The sequence below is a fragment of the Vulpes vulpes genome, chromosome 11 (genome assembly GCF_048418805.1).
Source record: "Vulpes vulpes isolate BD-2025 chromosome 11, VulVul3, whole genome shotgun sequence".
In the NCBI taxonomy this organism is placed as follows: Eukaryota; Metazoa; Chordata; class Mammalia; order Carnivora; family Canidae; genus Vulpes; species Vulpes vulpes.
In genome coordinates this window covers 29,863,332-29,879,919 of record NC_132790.1, presented here as the reverse complement: position 1 = coordinate 29,879,919, position 16,588 = coordinate 29,863,332, and the positions used below count along the sequence as shown (strand labels likewise).

Below are 16,588 nucleotides of genomic sequence, written 5' to 3'. Positions count from 1 at the left end.
AGTAGAAGGGAATAAAGTTTCTTTAGTTACTCTAGCTCTTCTGTTTGCTAGAGCCATTAGACAATTCTCCTCACCTCTCTAAGTCTCAACTTCTTCACTGGTGAATGGTCCTAATACTAGCATCTCACAAATTGGTTGTAAAGATTACATTGCAGGATGGATGTGGAAGAACCTGGCACATAGTAGGTGTTTAATAAATCTTACTTTCCCTGCCCACTCTGGTTCAATCCATCATTGCCAGGGTCTGGCACATGGTAAGGATGCAATAAATATTAGCCATTTATTAAAATTGCCAATTATTAAATGATGAGAAGGTGATGATTACGGTATAAGCCATGGGAATATTTTGGAGAAAATGGGAAAGGAAGGAAGAAAGTGGAATATTTAGGCTGTCAGTGGTGACAAGTCCTCGATTTTTAATAAAATCAGGTGGTGGCAGTCCATCTGGCTAAGTGTAGGCCCATAAGGTTGATTTTCACTCTGTGTTGGAAATTACGCTCCAGCCTGATTGATTTTAGCACCTCTTTAATCCAATATCAGATGTGAACATGTCCCGGCCGAGGTGATAATGAAGTAGAGGCTCATCTGTTTGTAGACATGTGTGCCTCTTAGACAGAGTGGCAAGCTTGGCATGGGGAGCCCTCTTCCCCCTCCTCTCCTTGGGAATGGGAAGGGGCCCAGCTAGAAGGGGCTGGCAGCCAGTCCCAGGAATAATCTGCCCTGCCCAGCCCACTATTCCTGCCCCGCACACATTCCATCCCAGGAAGCCCGTCAGTACAGACATTCACTACGGCATGGCGGGGAGAATCCTTCCTGGTGCCCTGTCTTTACTGCCTTCCAGCTTGGGACTGTCTGCTGTATGGAAATGGTGATGTGAGCATCCTAGGCAACCAGTATTCTGGCTACATCATTACCTGCTGTGAAACAGGCATCAAAAAGGAGCCTTGGGGACTCCTTTTTTTGCCATGAAGCGAGCCCATCATTCACATGAGATGGCAAATCATCAGTCTTTCGCCCTGCTGTGCTTGGTTAGGGTGGGTCCATAAAACAGCCGAGAGTCACTAAGTTTGGTGGCCCTTGGGAAAAGCCCACTCTATCCCCTTCAGGCTTCGATTCCTCCTGTGTGTGCTGCCCCCATGATCTCTATGACCTCTTGACAGCATGAGGGGCCTGGGAGGACAGTCAGCCGCATCTGGTCCATCAGCCTACTAAATCACGTCATAGGAACCAGAGTTGCTGAGACCTGGAGCTTGGGTTTCAGAGCAGTTCTTCCCAGTGCTTTATGGGGCTTGGCCTTTCTTTCCAACTTAGATGCTGCATAACATATAGGAGAGGCATTACTTATTCTCCAGGTGCCTGCAGATCCCTGTTTGTTCTGTGTGAATGGGCAGCATCTTGCCCATTTCCCTCCCGCTTCTCTGAGTCGCCTTCTTTTGCACCTCTCACGCCCCTTAAGGCTAGAGACGTAGCCTGGAGGTAACAGTATGTACGAGTCCGGGAGCAAGTCTCATTTTGTTTTATATCCCTTGCAGATTTCCAGGCAGGTTCCATGTTCCCTTTCCTCTCCCAGCTCCCACTTCGACCCACCACACTGAAATACCAGACATCAAGTCTTCACCAGAGCCACAGACATCATTAAAAAGATGAAAAATAGAAGTCATGAAGGCAAATTTTAAAAGAATAGCAGACAAGAGAAGCAGTTCAAGCTCGATGAATTGAAAAATGGGGTTATACAGAGTATGATGTCCTGGGAGTGGGGCCCTGGGCTGTTCCCATCCATTATCTCATCTATCTAATTAATAACTCTGCCAAGTGATTATGATCATCAGCTTCATTTTAAATGAGGAGATTGAGGCTCAGACAGGTGACATAACTCACCTACAGACTAAGTAGCAGTACTAGGACTGACCCTAAGCTGTTAGGGCTTCATCTGAGAACCAGACTTTCCCTTTGAGGTCAGATTCACTCACACCCATGTCCACAACCAGGTTTCCCCTCAGATTATCAGGCCTGGCTCTTGGCAAGATCCAGTTACACCCAGCTCTTGGCAAGGCCAGCTGCCCCCAGCTTGCTCACCGCCTCGAGAATCCATCTTTTCACATTTGTCTTCACTTCCTCCCCACACTCGTCCTCTCATGAAAGGAGCTTGTAAGTCAGGCCAAAATTCTGTTTGATGGTTAAAATGCTCTGTCAAAGTACAGATGCTATTCGGTTCTGTGACAGGAAAGTTGTTCTCTGGGTATTTCCCCAAAACCATGGATATTTTCCTAGAAAGCCAAAACCTAAATTCTTGATTCAGAATAAACTCTCTCATTGCTTATTGAAGGGTGGGGCTTCCACTTCCTCTACCCAAGTGTGAGCCTAAAAAGGGCTGAGTGGTTTGAAGAGCAAAGTGGGTGTAAAGCTTCAGCAGAGGACAGAAGAGTCAGGCTCTAGAGCCTAGAAACCCAAATCTGGAGGCATTGTCTTCCAAGAACAGTATTTAGCACTAGGTCAGGGCAGTTGTGCAAAATCCCTAGAAGAAGGAAGAGCCAGCTGGAGCAGTGAGCCCAACCCCACAAGGTGTATTTATTAGGGATAAAGGTAAGATACTGTGTTAGAGTCTCTAAAACCAACTGCATGGGTGAATGTTGGATTGACTTATAATAACAGCCAAAGTAAAAAGGAATTAGTTCAAAAGAAATTGACAGTGTCACTCATGCATTCATTCTATAAACTATAACAATCAAGTTCTGTGCTAAATTCTGGAAAGATTGAGGAATTATTGTCCCCAGGCTGGAGCATTAAAGGCATGATTCTCTTGCAGTGTGTGTAGGCCATAAGTAGGAGTGTACGTGGTCCACTGGGAACCCAAAGGAGGGAGCTAGAATTCTGTTGGAGTAAGGAGCTAGCAGGAGCTTTCCAACCAAAAAAAAGCAAGATGAAGACAGGCCTTGAAAATTTATCCTATGGATATTAAAAAGGGCACTTGTTATGGTGAGCACTGGGTGTTACATGTAAGTGATGAGTCACTAAATTCTACTCCCAAAACCAATATTACACTATATGTTAACTAACTGGAATTTAAATAAAAACTTGGAAGAAAAAAATCTAAAAATGAAACAATAAAAAAAGGAAAAAAATGCATCCTAAAGTAGTAGCTAAAAGGACTTTGTCCAGAGAATCACAGCCAGGAGGTGGCAGGTTGATAGGACCACTGTTTCTAAGTCCCGAAGGACTTCTGTCAAAGGCAGAAGGGACACACCAGTTTGCAGTCACCCAGGCAGGTAGAACCAGGCTCAGTGGCTAAGTAGCTGTTAGGAGAGGCACCCAGGCTCAATTCCAAAAAAAAGACCTAACAGAACTAACCAAAGATTAGACAGTCCTGCCGTGAATATAACAAGCAACAAGCTCCTCATCACTGTAAGCATACAAGTAGGAACCAGATGGCCCCTTGGTGGTGATTTTGTAGAAGAAAATCTTCAGACTAAGAGAGAGCCATGAGCAAAGGCTGAGTAGCTGGCTCTCAAGGACACCGCCAGAGATCTCACCTCAGCCTGGAGTTTGAGACAGTCTTTGGCTTCCCTTTTCTGCATCTCATGTCCTGTCAGTCTAATTGTGCCTGTCCCTAAATGGCTTAGCTGATTTGCAGTTCCAAAGGCCTGTATTGACTCAACTATCACAATCAGAGCTAAAATTGCCATAGGGTCATAGAATCTTAGTGACTTAAGAATAATCCATTTGGGGCAACCCTGATGGCCCAGCGGTTTGGCACCGCCTTCAGCCTGAGGTATGATCCTGGAGACCTGGGATCGAGTCCCACATCAGGCTTCCTGCCTGGAGCCTGCTTCTCCTTCTGCCTGTGTCTCTGCCTCTCTCTCTGTGTGTGTCGGTCATGAACAAATAAAATCTTTAAAAAAAATAATCCATTTGGAATTTAAGAAACAAAACAAATGAACAAAGAAAAAAAAAGAGGCAAACAAATTAAGAAAAAAAATCCAGGCTCAAATTCAGAGAACAAATGTGGTTGCCAGTGGGGAGGCTGGGGAAGCAGGGAAATAAAATAGATCCAGAGTACTTTTATCTTGGTGAGCCCGGAAAAATGTATGGAATTATTAAAGCACCGTATTGTACACCCAAAACTAATATAACACTGTGTGTTCACTATACTTGAATAAAAACAGTAATCCATTTGGACATTTCCATTTTAGAGATGAGAAAATTGAGGATCAGAGAGGCTAAGTGATACACTCAATATCACACAGTATCTCCTGGCAGAGGCAGGATAAGGCTTAGGGTTCCTACTACCAGGGCGGGACTTGTTTCACTCTGTCCTGCTGACCTTTCACTGGGTTTCAGCTCTACGAGGCCCTAAGTACCAGAAGCACCAGAGCAGAGGCTCATCAGCTGTCCTCTGTCCTGGCAAATGGCTCTCTGTAGCAGTGATGATTAATGTTGGTTTTGGTAAAAATCTCTATAATGAATCATTTTTGAAAAAAAAAAAACGTTTTATGGAATTTCTATTACTATTTGTGGCTGTAGTGAAGTCCAGGTTTTAGGGTCTCCTCAATAAGTACGCAGACCTCTGGTATAATTGTTTGCTCCTGTCTCTCCCCCACTCCCCACCCCCACTACTCCTCCTCTTGCTTCCTGCTTTTCCTGCTCCCCCCCTCCTTTCCATCCCACCCACCCCTTCCGAACAGCTTTGACTTGGTCACAAACGGTGGCATCTCCATCATCCTCCGGTTCGAGCGAGCACCTTTCATCACACAGGAGCATACCCTCTGGCTGCCTTGGGACCGCTTCTTTGTCATGGAAACCATCATCATGCGACATGAAGAGAATGAGATTCCCAGCTGTGACCTGAGCAACTTTGCCCGCCCCAACCCTGTGGTGTCTCCATCCCCGCTGACATCCTTTGCCAGCTCCTGTGCAGAGAAAGGCCCCATCGTTCCAGAAATTCAGGTACCCAGCTCTCTTAACTGTATTTCTCCATGCTTTTATTTCATTTGTGGGGAGGAGGATCTCAGGGCTGGGGGCAGTGGGAGGGGCTAGGGAGATCCCAACAGCCCACCATGCAAAATCCAGCTCCCAGATCCCACAGCAGCTGCGGTGTCAGGAGATGATGGCCACCCCTCTTACACACTCAAAATACACAAGCTCTGGAAGCTGCCTGGCACGCTCCAGCACATAATGAATTCCTCCTCCCTTTCCATTCTGTCATCGAGCTCCCTTCCACTTTCCTTTCCCCCGGCTTCCAACGTCCCCCTCTATCATTATTTCTGTAAAAAGTGTTTATGATAAGAGGATCTACTAAGAGGAGTAGGCCAGAGGAGCATCATAATAAAGATGAGAACATGGATATGAGGTGCTTGGCACAATGTATAGTACCTAGTAAGTGCTCAATAAATTTTAGCCAGTATTATTATTATTAAGATTATTTTACACACATTGCCTTCCTGCCAGTTAGGGATTGCTTTGGCTCAAATCTCCACACACAAGTGCTTTACTTAATTATCATTAAAAGGAAGTAATTTGGAAAGATGCATTTTAATCAAATGGAAATCAAGATAGATTCTTTGCCTAACAGAGCTGTATAGAGTAAAATGTCTTCCGCCATCTGAGCTCAATTTCTAGTGGCAGAAACAAAGGCCAGGGGAAGAGGAGAGGTGGCAGGGAGAGGCCCCAGCGTCACCCACTTCCCCACTGGCCATGTGCATATTAATAGGTTGCTGGTGGGGCAGCCTGGGTGGCTCAGCGGTTTAGCGCCACCTTCAGCCCAGGGTGAAGGCGAGATCCTGGAGACCCTGGAGTCCCACCTCGGGCTCCCTATGGGGAGCCTGCTTCTCCCTCTGCCTATGTCTCTGCCTCTCTCTCTCTCTCTCTCTCTCTCTCTCTCTGTCATGGAATAGATGTCATGAATAGATGTCTCTCTGTGTCATGAATAGATAAAATCTTAAAAAAAAAAATAGGCTGCTGGTGTCTGGAACAGGGAGTGTAGACACTTTGTGTGTATGTTTCACGCCTGGCTGAGCAGACACATCTGTGTGTGTGTCCGGTGGAGTGGCTTCAGGCACCAGCTCGCAAGAAGGACATACAACCCTTTGGAAATTCTCATGGCACCCACAGGTTGAAAAACCTCACTCACTCCTTTTCAGAGATTCAGCACTTGTCTCCTGTCTCAACTACCAGGCTGACCTTTCTTTTGAAATGGTTGTCAGTGGAGACAGAGCTTGCTGGAGAGAAGTAATTTGTTACTCAACCGTGGTTCAGCTCCAGCTAGACATTTTCCCAGGAGCAAGGACTTTGGAACAAATGAGGTTAAAGGTCCCATCCTCTTCACGCTGCTCCCTGGGCTGGGTGTTTGCAAGCCCAGCTGGGTCACAAACCTTGCTTATTATCAGATTCATGAAACACATGAAAACAAGCTCCTGGGTTTTCCCAGTCCTATCATTGGCTAGCCTTCACTAGCACTGCGCGATAAACATTTTGAAGGGTATGTTGAAGATAAATATTTATGAGAGCATCAGGATGGCACTCGAACCTTGCCAGTGGTTCACCGGGGTAGAGAGTCTGCTTTGCCTTGAACTTGCAAGCTGCTTTTTAGAAAGATTGCTTTGCTTTAGGCCCAATCCCCAACATTTCTTGTGTTCAGAATGGAGTGGGGGAGAGAGCTCACACCCATCTATGATGTAAAATGGACAGAAAGGAAAAGGCTTTCTGTGTGAAGGTCCAGTTTCTCATGAACGAACACAAGAATAGAATAATCATTTTTCTTTTAATGGATATGTTAGCCTCAATTGATTTAATGTCCCCTTCTTGAAACAGAGCCCAGAGCATCAAGCTGATAAAAGTTCTCTGCTTTTGCCATGTGCCTGAGCATCCTGGCATTGATTTTAAAGTTTCCATCTTGGAACTGAGCCCACTGCACCCAGTAGATCAAATAGCACCTTCTCCGCCATTCTGTTCATCTAGCACAGCACAGGGCACAAAAACCCTATGGTGCCAATTCGACCTCTTTCCATGGGTGAGCTGGGGGCAGGGGGGTGTGCATTGGTCCTTGGCAGGCTCTGCTCTCAACCTCTCAGGTCTCTGTTTACTTTCCTGAAGAGGATCTCACTCTAGTGAAGTAGTGAAGTTGTGAGGGAGAAGGACTCTTGGCTACTGAGGCAGCTGTCGGCAGTAGTCTGCGGAGAAATGTCTTGTTCCAATTGTCGCCCGCTCCCAGCAGCAGCAGCAGCACCATCGTCCTGCTCACTGAGCACCTGTTATGGGCAGGGCACTCTCTATACATGACCCCACTCGGTCCTCACACCAGTCCAGGGAGGAAACTGAGATTCAGTGGCTTACATGAGTTTCTCAGGTGATGTTGCTAGTGAGTGAGAGGCGCCGTGACGATAAATATTTTACACGCACTATCTTCTGTGTTCCTCTCAGTAATGCAACAGGGTGAGCATTGTTATCCCCGCTGAATAGAGGAGAACCTGAGGCCCAGAGAGGCACACACAGTTGGCCCCTGGAAACCAGGCCTTCTGCCCCTTGGTTCCCTCCTCCTCCCGCTCCTCTTCATACTCTGCTGCCCCCTCTCCTTTCTCCTGTCTTTTCTAGCTCCTGCTCCTCCTCTCCCCTTAGTACCCATCCCCCGCGTCCTCCTCTGCCTCTCGGTCACCCAGGGCGCCTGGAACTGCCATCTTCCCTCCTCTGGTGAGTGCATGACCATCACTTTCTGTGTAATCTGTCTCTGTAGGCTCTGCAGGAGGAAATCGCTATCTCTGGCTGCAAGATGAGGCTGAGCTACCTGAGCAGCCGTACCCCTGGCTACAAGTCTGTCCTGAGGATCAGCCTCACCCACCCGACCATCCCCTTCAACCTCATGAAGGTGCACCTCATGGTGGCCGTTGAGGGCCGCCTCTTCAGGAAATGGTTTGCTGCAGCCCCGGACTTGTCCTATTATTTCATCTGGGACAAGACAGATGTCTACAACCAGAAGGTGTTTGGGCTCTCAGAAGCCTTTGGTAAGCCTCTCAGCTGCCGAACTCGAGACCATCCCCAGAGAGACAGTAACACTTGGGGGCATGGGGCTCTTTTTCCACCTCCCTTGTTTCTTCTTTCCTCTTCCCAGAAATACCTACGGTTTAGTTGGCATTCAAGACTTTTCTGTGGCCATCCATGACCTAAAAGAATGTACTCAAAGACCTGAATGTAGAAAAGTTGATCGTGAAGAAAAAAGGGGTTATAAAACCAAAAGGGCTCTTGAGAAGCCTTGTGGTGGTATGTGATGGATTATAAGAGGCTTCGTGCCCACAAAGACAGAGCTATGTGGGCATTGCCCTGGCACCCTCACAACTCTCTGGCCTGAGCTCACCCATTAAAAATATCCAGGAGTCTGGAGCTCCTGGGTTTCTTCAGTTTTATTGAGATATAAGAGTTAAGAATCTTTCTTCATCCGAAAGGCTAGTTGGCCTCTTTACCTCATTTGTAATCAGAAAGGTTCTCTCTCCAAAGGTCATTGCTGTCTATTTTTAAGATGAAGCAGGAAGTGGTGGTGGCCTTGCCTGTGTCCCAGCCCCACTGAGACCTCGGGCTTCAGTGGCTGGCCATGCTCATTGCAGCTTCCATGTAGAGCAGTGCCCAGGAAGAGTCCAGAGCTGCACTGTTAGCAGAGCTCGCCCCTGCAGGGCTAATCCCCCATGCATGGAGAGGATTAGCCCAGGGAATTCCTTCTCATCCTAAACCTTACTCCAATTTCATTCCCTTGCTAGACTCAGCAAAGGTGGAATGAGGAAGCAGAGGAGAAATAGTGTTGTCAAATAAAAGAGAGGAAGGGAGGGAGGGAAGACAGGTAGTCAATAAAGACAATGTCTGTCGAACACCCGCTCTGGCCAGCGTGCACCCCTGCACACTAATATCCCATCCAATCCTCACCACCACCCGATGAGTCAGAAATTGTCTCCAGATTCTGTGAGAGAAAGCTGAGGCCCAGAGAGGAGAGGGGATGGATGAGGAAGGAACAGAGCTGGATGTGGTTTTGCATCCCACCCTACCTTGCAAGGGCACATTGGGAGCAAAGACGCTGTCTCTCACTGTTCCCTCTTCCTTCTGTAACTCAAGGTAACTCATGAGTATCCTTAATGTCCACCAGCCAAGGAAGAAGGGAAGCATCTGCACCCTGACTTCCGAGGGCAGAGGCTTGCTTTCCTGAGATGACAGGTGACCAAAAGGAAGCGTAGAGGCTGCCAACAGGACTCAATGTCCCTCTGGACATCCCCTCCTGCCATTGATGTCCTGCAACCTTTTATGGCACCTAGAGAAATTTTCTAAGGAGCTGCCCAATTGTTAGTTCCTGCCATGAACATGTGGTAAGATATTGCCCACTTGGCAAATAGTGTCTACCCAGAAGGGTACTTGAAAGAAATGGCATTCCTGTCTCTGTTAATTCCTTTCCATTGGGCAGTTACAGGGCTTTTTACAAGCCCAGCCTTGGGACACCTGCCATGGTTAGCTTGCTTCCCGGTGCCCTTCCAAGGAGGCCTGGATTTATAAAACAGAAGTGAAACCAGGGGATTGTCAAGCTTTGAGGCCTCAAAGCAACTTCCAGCTTTCAAAGTACCCTAACTGAGCGACTTTTCCATGTACTCATTATAAACAATTTTGAATTTTCTTCCTATAGTAAACTAATACCATTATCATTCATAATAACTTGATAAGTGGGCAAAAATATAAATAAATTCATGTATGTTTTTATAAATAATGCCACTAATTGTTAACATTTAAATTTATTTTCTTTTTTCATTTATAGTTGTGTGTGTGTGTGTGTATGTGTGGTCTTTTTTAAGCACAGATATAATACTGTATATAGCCTGTCTTTCCAACTTAGCATTATTCCATAAACATTTTCCATGTTACCCCATTATCTTCATAACCAAAATATCCAATGGTGGGCATAATATTCCTCAAGTGGGTACACTTTGATTTGCTCAACCTCTAGCCCCTTTTGAACTTTTATATTATTTCCAATGTGCACTATTATAAATAATGCTGCAGTGAAGAGTTTTATGCCTAAAGTATTTTCCATACTAAAGGATTATGTCCTGGGAATCGATTCACCTAAGTCCTTTTTAAGGTGTTTAGTACATTTTCTTGAACTTTTCCTAATGATGCACAATTGCTCTTTGAAAAGAGGACATTAAGGCTCGGCATCTCTGTGTTAGTACTGCACATACATCTGGTTCCCACTTAGAAACAGGATCCTTGGGGCAGCCTGGGTGGCTCAGCAGTTTAGCGCCTGCCTTCATCCCAGGGCGTGACCCTGGAGACCCCGGATCGCGTCCCATGTCGGGCTCCCTGCGTGGAGACTGCTTCTCCCTCCACCTGTGCCTCTGCCTCTCTCTCTGTCTCCTCTCTGTGTATTCTCATGAATAAATAATAAAATCTTAAAAAAAAAAAAACAAAGAAAGAAAGAAACAGGATCCTTTCTCCTTTCCTACAAAAGACAAGCCAGAGCCTTGCATGCAGATCAAAGCCAAAGCAGAAGCTTTGCTCACCTGTGGATTTTGCACCTTTTGTTTTCTGCAGTTTCTGTGGGTTATGAGTATGAATCCTGCCCAGATCTGATCCTCTGGGAAAAAAGAACGGCAGTGCTGCAGGGCTATGAAATCGATGCTTCCAAGCTGGGAGGATGGAGTCTGGACAAACATCATGCCCTCAACATCCAAAGTGGTGAGTATATTAATAGAATTCCAAGAGCCAGGCCACGGGTATGACCTTCGTCTCATATCCTTTGTGACCTGCCAGATAAAAAAATGCGCACTTCAAATTACATGGGCTCATATGTGATCAGTCGTCAGAAGGATTAGTCAACAGATACTCCTTGGGAGCCTGCTCTGTGTTTGTGATTGCTAGACACTGGGGATACAGAAAGGAAAGAGTTGGCAGTCTGGTGAGACCCCAAACACTTCCCAGGCCGTCTCCATGCTGTACCATGGACAGTGCCATCACACACAAAAGCACAGGACACTGGGGCATGGAACAGGGGCACATCAGCTGCTAGGTTCAGCAAGGGGTCTCTTTGGAGAGAACCTCTGAACTAGAGTCTCAAAAGATCTATAGGATTAGCCCTATATATCAAGCAGGGAGAACATTCTAGGCAGAAGGCACAATATGTGCCAAAGCACTTTTGTGCTGAAAGAAGAGTAATTGGAGAGAAGTTTCACTGTGGTTTGAGCAAAGGATGAAATGAAGGCAGAGCAAAAGCCAAAGCTGGGGCTGGAGCAGCTGGAGCCCAGGCTGAGAAGATTGGGACTTTGAACTTCATCCAGAGGCAGATGGCAAGCCTCTGAAAGGTTTCAAGCACACAAGTGACACAATCAGCTCTGTATTTTTGATAGCTCACCTTGACTGTGTCCTGGGATGGAACAGCTAAACATGGTAATGGTGTCTCCCACCTAACCTGAAGATGCTATGAATGCCTATCAAAACGACTACATTGTCTAAGGAAAAACTAACAAACAAATTCCAAACTTTCTGATAGGATAAAGATTTATAGATAGCTAGGGCAGCCTTTAAAATAAAATGAAACAAAGAAGCACTGCCAGATATTAAACTATCTTAGACAAGCCATAGTCTCCAAAACCGTGTGATCCTGGCATAGGAGCAGACAAATAGATTCTATGGGACAGAACAAGGCATTCAGAAACTGACCATGAGTGTCTGAAAAGCCAAAATAACAGAATTTGAAACAAGTTAAAAGTGTGTTTCTCACTCACCTCAAAGTCTGGAGGTAGATAGTCCAGGGCCGGCTTGGCACTCTGCAGGGTCAGAAGTGTAGACTCCTCCCCTTTCATTGTTCTACTCAGGCCTCCATCCCCAAAGTTATGGTTCAGGGTGACCACTTGAGTTCCAGCCTTCAGAGCACATCCTAGCCAGCAAGAAGGAAGAACAGGGCTAAGGGTAAGCCCTCTCCATTGCAAGGACACCTCCCAGGAGCTGTCCACCCCACTGCTACTTCCACACCACCGGCCAGAACTTGGTCACCCACCAAGTGTAGGCAGCTCCAGATAATCATGTGGCCGGCCAAACAGCAAGGGTACTGAAGCTACAGAATAAGGACGGGGGACAGGTTAGATATCTGTGGATGACTACACCATGTACATGTAGGAACTGGTGCATTATAGAGGTAGCTTCAGGTGTCAGTGGAGAATGGATATTTATTTTAGAAATTGGTGTTAAGAAAACTGGCTCAATGGCAGAGAAAAGTAAAATTAGGTTGGCACGACATACAAAATAAATAAGGTTAATTAAAGATCTAAATTTGAAAGATAACACTTTAATAGAAGAAAACAGGAAAATATCTTTATGATCTCAGGAGAAGGATTCCCTAACAGCAAAAAGAACACAAACATTACAGTAGCAAAATAGTTGATTAAATTATATAAAAATGAAAGATACCTATTTGATAGAGGGCAAAGCTAATAGATGATAGCCTGGGAGGAGATCCTTGTGACAATAAACACGAAACTCAGGTTTTCAGTATGGAAGAGGTGAGGTCAGAGTCAGGGAGTCCAGTTTGGAGATTGTAGCAATAACATGGGAGATGAAGGGGGATGAAGGCCTAAAAAGAACTAATGGGTATGGGATGAAGCCTACAAGTCTCTGAGGTCAGGCCCTTCATTTTGCTGGTAAGGAAATAGGCCCAAAAGCAGGTAAAGCACTGGTGAGTCCTATGCAACAGCTGGGATCAGGCCATTGGGAGCAAAACCAGCTAAAAATGCAGGTCTCCTGACTCTACCCTGGTGCAAAGAGACTGAATTTCACTCATGCATTTCTATAAACATTCACTGAGATCTACTCCATGTCAAGTTCTGCATTAGGCACTGGGGGTGCCTAATGAAAGGGAAAAGACGTGGTTTCCGTACTTGAAATGGTATCAATCTAAAGAGAGAAAAACGGGTAAGTGTAATAAAAAATTCACGCTGTAATAGAGACAGGGACTAGGTACACAAGGTGTATACAATCGATCTGAGAAGCAGTGGACCTGAATGATTCAGGGTCTGGCTCAGGAACGCTTCCACCACCATCCGTGTGATTTTAGGTAAGCCACTAGCCTGCTCCCCCACCCCCATCCCCATCCCCATTAATACAGAGGTGGATAATAGGACCTATCTTACTCATTGTGAGCATTGGATTAGGAAGGCAGGATGGCCTGTTCAGGACATTCTGGGTTTCATGAGGGGAGTGCGGCAGCCTTGGGGTGGGGGGTGAGTCTGGAAATGGTAGGCAGAGATCATGCATTCCTTGCAAAATCAAGGGGACTCCATGGTCAGCCACAGAAGAGGACTGTGCCCTGCTCCAGAGATGATCCTGCCCTTTTGTCCTTGTCCCAGGCATCTTGCACAAAGGGAATGGGGAGAACCAGTTTGTATCTCAGCAGCCACCTGTCATCGGAAGCATCATGGGCAATGGGCGCCGGAGAAGCATCTCTTGCCCCAGCTGCAATGGCCTTGCTGATGGCAACAAGCTCCTGGCCCCTGTGGCCCTCACGTGTGGCTCCGATGGGAGCCTCTACGTGGGCGACTTCAACTACATCCGAAGGATCTTCCCATCTGGGAATGTCACCAACATCCTGGAGTTGAGGTATGTAAGGCGATGCCCTCCCCACACTCCCTGATACCATCCCTTGGCCATCCCATGGGCCCAGCTGTCACTACCCACTGCATCCAGAGGAGGGGATAGGACAGAGCTTCACCTGTCACAGTCCATCTGGGACTCTCCGCTTCCCAGCTCAGGGGCTAAAGTAGAAGCTGGGGGGCTCTGGGGAGGCAAATGCTGTTTTCTACAGGGCACTGCAATGAAAAACCATTTGTGGCACAGGGGAATATCCTTGGCACCCAGAATATATAAGTCTGCTAACAACCAGGAATTAGGCTCTGGAAGCCCTTGGATTTCTTCCTGTTTCCTGGCACCAGACAGATTAGAATTACTCACACGAGTCTCCTTAGAAGGACAGGACGGCAGGATGGACACGGCCCCCATGCCAGTGTTGCCAGGTTTGGTCCTGTGACTAAACACTCGTCCGAGTTGGGAACAGTTCTCTTCTGCTGCCCGGTGCTGAGATCAAAGCCCCCGGGACTGAAATCAGGCATTGCCTCTCTGCCCCTTATGTGCTGCAGAGCCAGCCGATTCAGTCTTCTCTCTCTCCCCATCCCAACTGTGTGTGATGGAGCACAGCCATACTTAGAGCTTGGGGAAGGGCATGATGGGTTGCATTTTCTCTAGGCCTCCCTAAAACAGGTCTTTTTAGAACCAAAGCACTGTCATAGGATGGGTTCTAGGGTTAAAGGGGAGCTGTGGTTACAGACAGGGGAGCCCCATGCTCTCTTTCATGAGAAATTGCATCAAGTTCCTTAGAACTGCTTTGGGGAATGGGATCCACTCATCTCCTGGGCTGGGGACCATGTAAACAGGATGGGCCCATGAGCTGGAAAGCATTCCTCCAAAATGGCCAGAGAAAAGAAAACTTACTTTTGTCAGGTCCCAACTATTTGCCCAGTATAACAGTCCCATAAAATATTTATCACTATTGCCCTTGACAAACAAGAACAAAGGACACCCAGGGAATTTAAAGAATCTGCCCATGTTCCAGCTTCTAGAATGATGGACCCAAACCCAGAAGGCCATCACACAGCTCTACCTCACCAAAGAATTGTCACCAGACCCAATGAGGGCCACTTTGGCTTGATGCCACGTTAAATTATTCCCTGGAGATAATTGCTGGCTGAGACTCTCACTCTGCAGTGCACATGTGAAAGGAAGGGAAGGCTTGCTGGCTGACCAGTCATTGCAGCCCTCAGGAGGAAAGGGTTCATATCCATACACACACACACACACACACACACACACACAGACAAATGAAGCAGATGAGAACCACCAATGGAATATTCTCTGCCTTTCTTCTCTATTTTATGAGTTTCACTGCCACAGACATCTGTCAAGGAAGGAGGAGCCCCTAGGCCTGTGTGCCCCAGTCAGCTGCTCACGTTGTCTTCTTATCTCCTGTAGAACAATGGAGACAGCCCTAGACTAGGGAGTTGGGCCACCTTGGCAGAGAAGCTGTACAACTTTGGGCAAGACACTTACCCCTCTCTGGGCCCCCATTTTCACATCTTCAAATAAGACATCCCATTTTCCCTCCCTCTCTCCCACATTAGAGGGGAGATCCTAGAAGACAAGAGGCAGGGAAGGGAGGAGTAAATGAAATTTGGAAAGAAAAACAAATTTATCAATGTGCTATCATCTTAATATATTTTCTCCTCGGCCTGTTTCCCTGTCCCCCACCCCCCTTGCTTCCAATCCTGTATTCCGTTATGAGGAAGATCACGGTGAGCTACGCAAATTTTGCATACCCCTCTATAGGGGAGTGCGCACACCGACAGGGACACAGCAGCAAGCATGTGTCTGCACAGGGGTGGGAATTAGCTGTTGCAGCCTCTGCCTTAGCCCTGGTGAGAGCAGCAGCGTGTCAGCCACATCCTCTTCCCCTGAACTCAGCAGTAGTGGTGCAGGGGAAACCATGCCTCTTCTGTGATATGTAGCTGCTTGTAAGTGAGCTCACTGACAAGTAATATCCAATATAAAATAAATCAGTGTCATAGCTGCTAAGTCTTTATTTATTATAGTATTGTACAGTACCATTGCTGTCAAGTTTTCAGGCTGCTAATAATGCTTCTAACCCCGCTGCTAACACCTCATTCTTTCTTCTATTCCCTGCTCTCCTGTCTTCTGTCAGAAATAAAGATTTCAGACATAGGTAAGCCAACCAGTGGAGAATTTCCCGTCTCTCCTCTGCCTTGTTGCATGTTGTATGGTAAGCTGCACGTGTCAACCTCACATGGCTCAAAAGCAAATGAATCCTGTGCGATTGGAACTGATTGGAGGCAATCAGTTACAACGAGAGGAAGTCATTAATGATGGTGGGGGCGGGTGGCAAGAGTCTCAACTCCTTTCATCTCTAGCGGAGAGCAGCAGTTACTCTGGCAGTCTGTGAACACAACAGACTGAAATAATAGGGAAAACAATTTTAACCTTGGCATATAGTAATTTGAACACCAGTCTGCTTATCCTTGGAATAAATGAGGACATCGTCCTAACTGTGTTGAGTGGCTTCAATGGTCACAATGGGAAGTCTTGAGAACATCTCGATCAGGCAAAGAAACTGGAAGAAGACAGGTTTCAGATTTGCACTTCTGTGGACATTCTGGGTGCCTTGGCTTTGGTAGCTGGGATGGCAGGTGACCACACCAGAAAGTTTGCCAGCAAGGACAGAGTGGGGGAGTATTTTTCAGACCATATGGACCACCTAAAATCGTGGTCCTCAAATAGAAACTTTGTTGTGGGGTAGTTTTGTCCTGGAGGCTCACAGTGACACTACAGCAGGCAGAGTGGGCTGTCAGACTCACCAAGAGATATGTCTGTCCATCAGCACCACCATCTTGGTGGCACTCATCTGACTCTTGGGTAACAGTCACTTTAAGGTCCCCCTGCCTCACACACATCTGGGTGACTTGACAATAGCTGGAGGCAGATGGAGCTGGGGCTGCTACAAAGGCAGCTT

The 16,588-nt window shown here is 46.7% G+C and overlaps 1 protein-coding gene across 12 annotated transcripts in view; it reads left to right on the top strand.

The window, feature by feature from the left end:
- The window catches only part of TENM4 (teneurin transmembrane protein 4), a 2,793,707-nt gene that overhangs the window by 2,724,601 nt on the left and 52,518 nt on the right, over positions 1–16,588 (top strand). For 7 of the 12 annotated variants that reach the window (XM_072726015.1, XM_072726027.1, XM_072726016.1 and 4 more), the window contains 5 exons: positions 4,683–4,944; positions 7,727–7,994; positions 10,555–10,698; positions 13,362–13,611; positions 15,764–15,784. In XM_072726015.1, coding sequence (XP_072582116.1) covers positions 4,683–4,944; positions 7,727–7,994; positions 10,555–10,698; positions 13,362–13,611; positions 15,764–15,784 — 945 coding nt within the window. The remainder of the gene's footprint in view (positions 1–4,682; positions 4,945–7,726; positions 7,995–10,554; positions 10,699–13,361; positions 13,612–15,763; positions 15,785–16,588) is intronic. The other 5 variants (XM_072726024.1, XM_072726017.1, XM_072726023.1 and 2 more) reach the window with 1 other exon arrangement.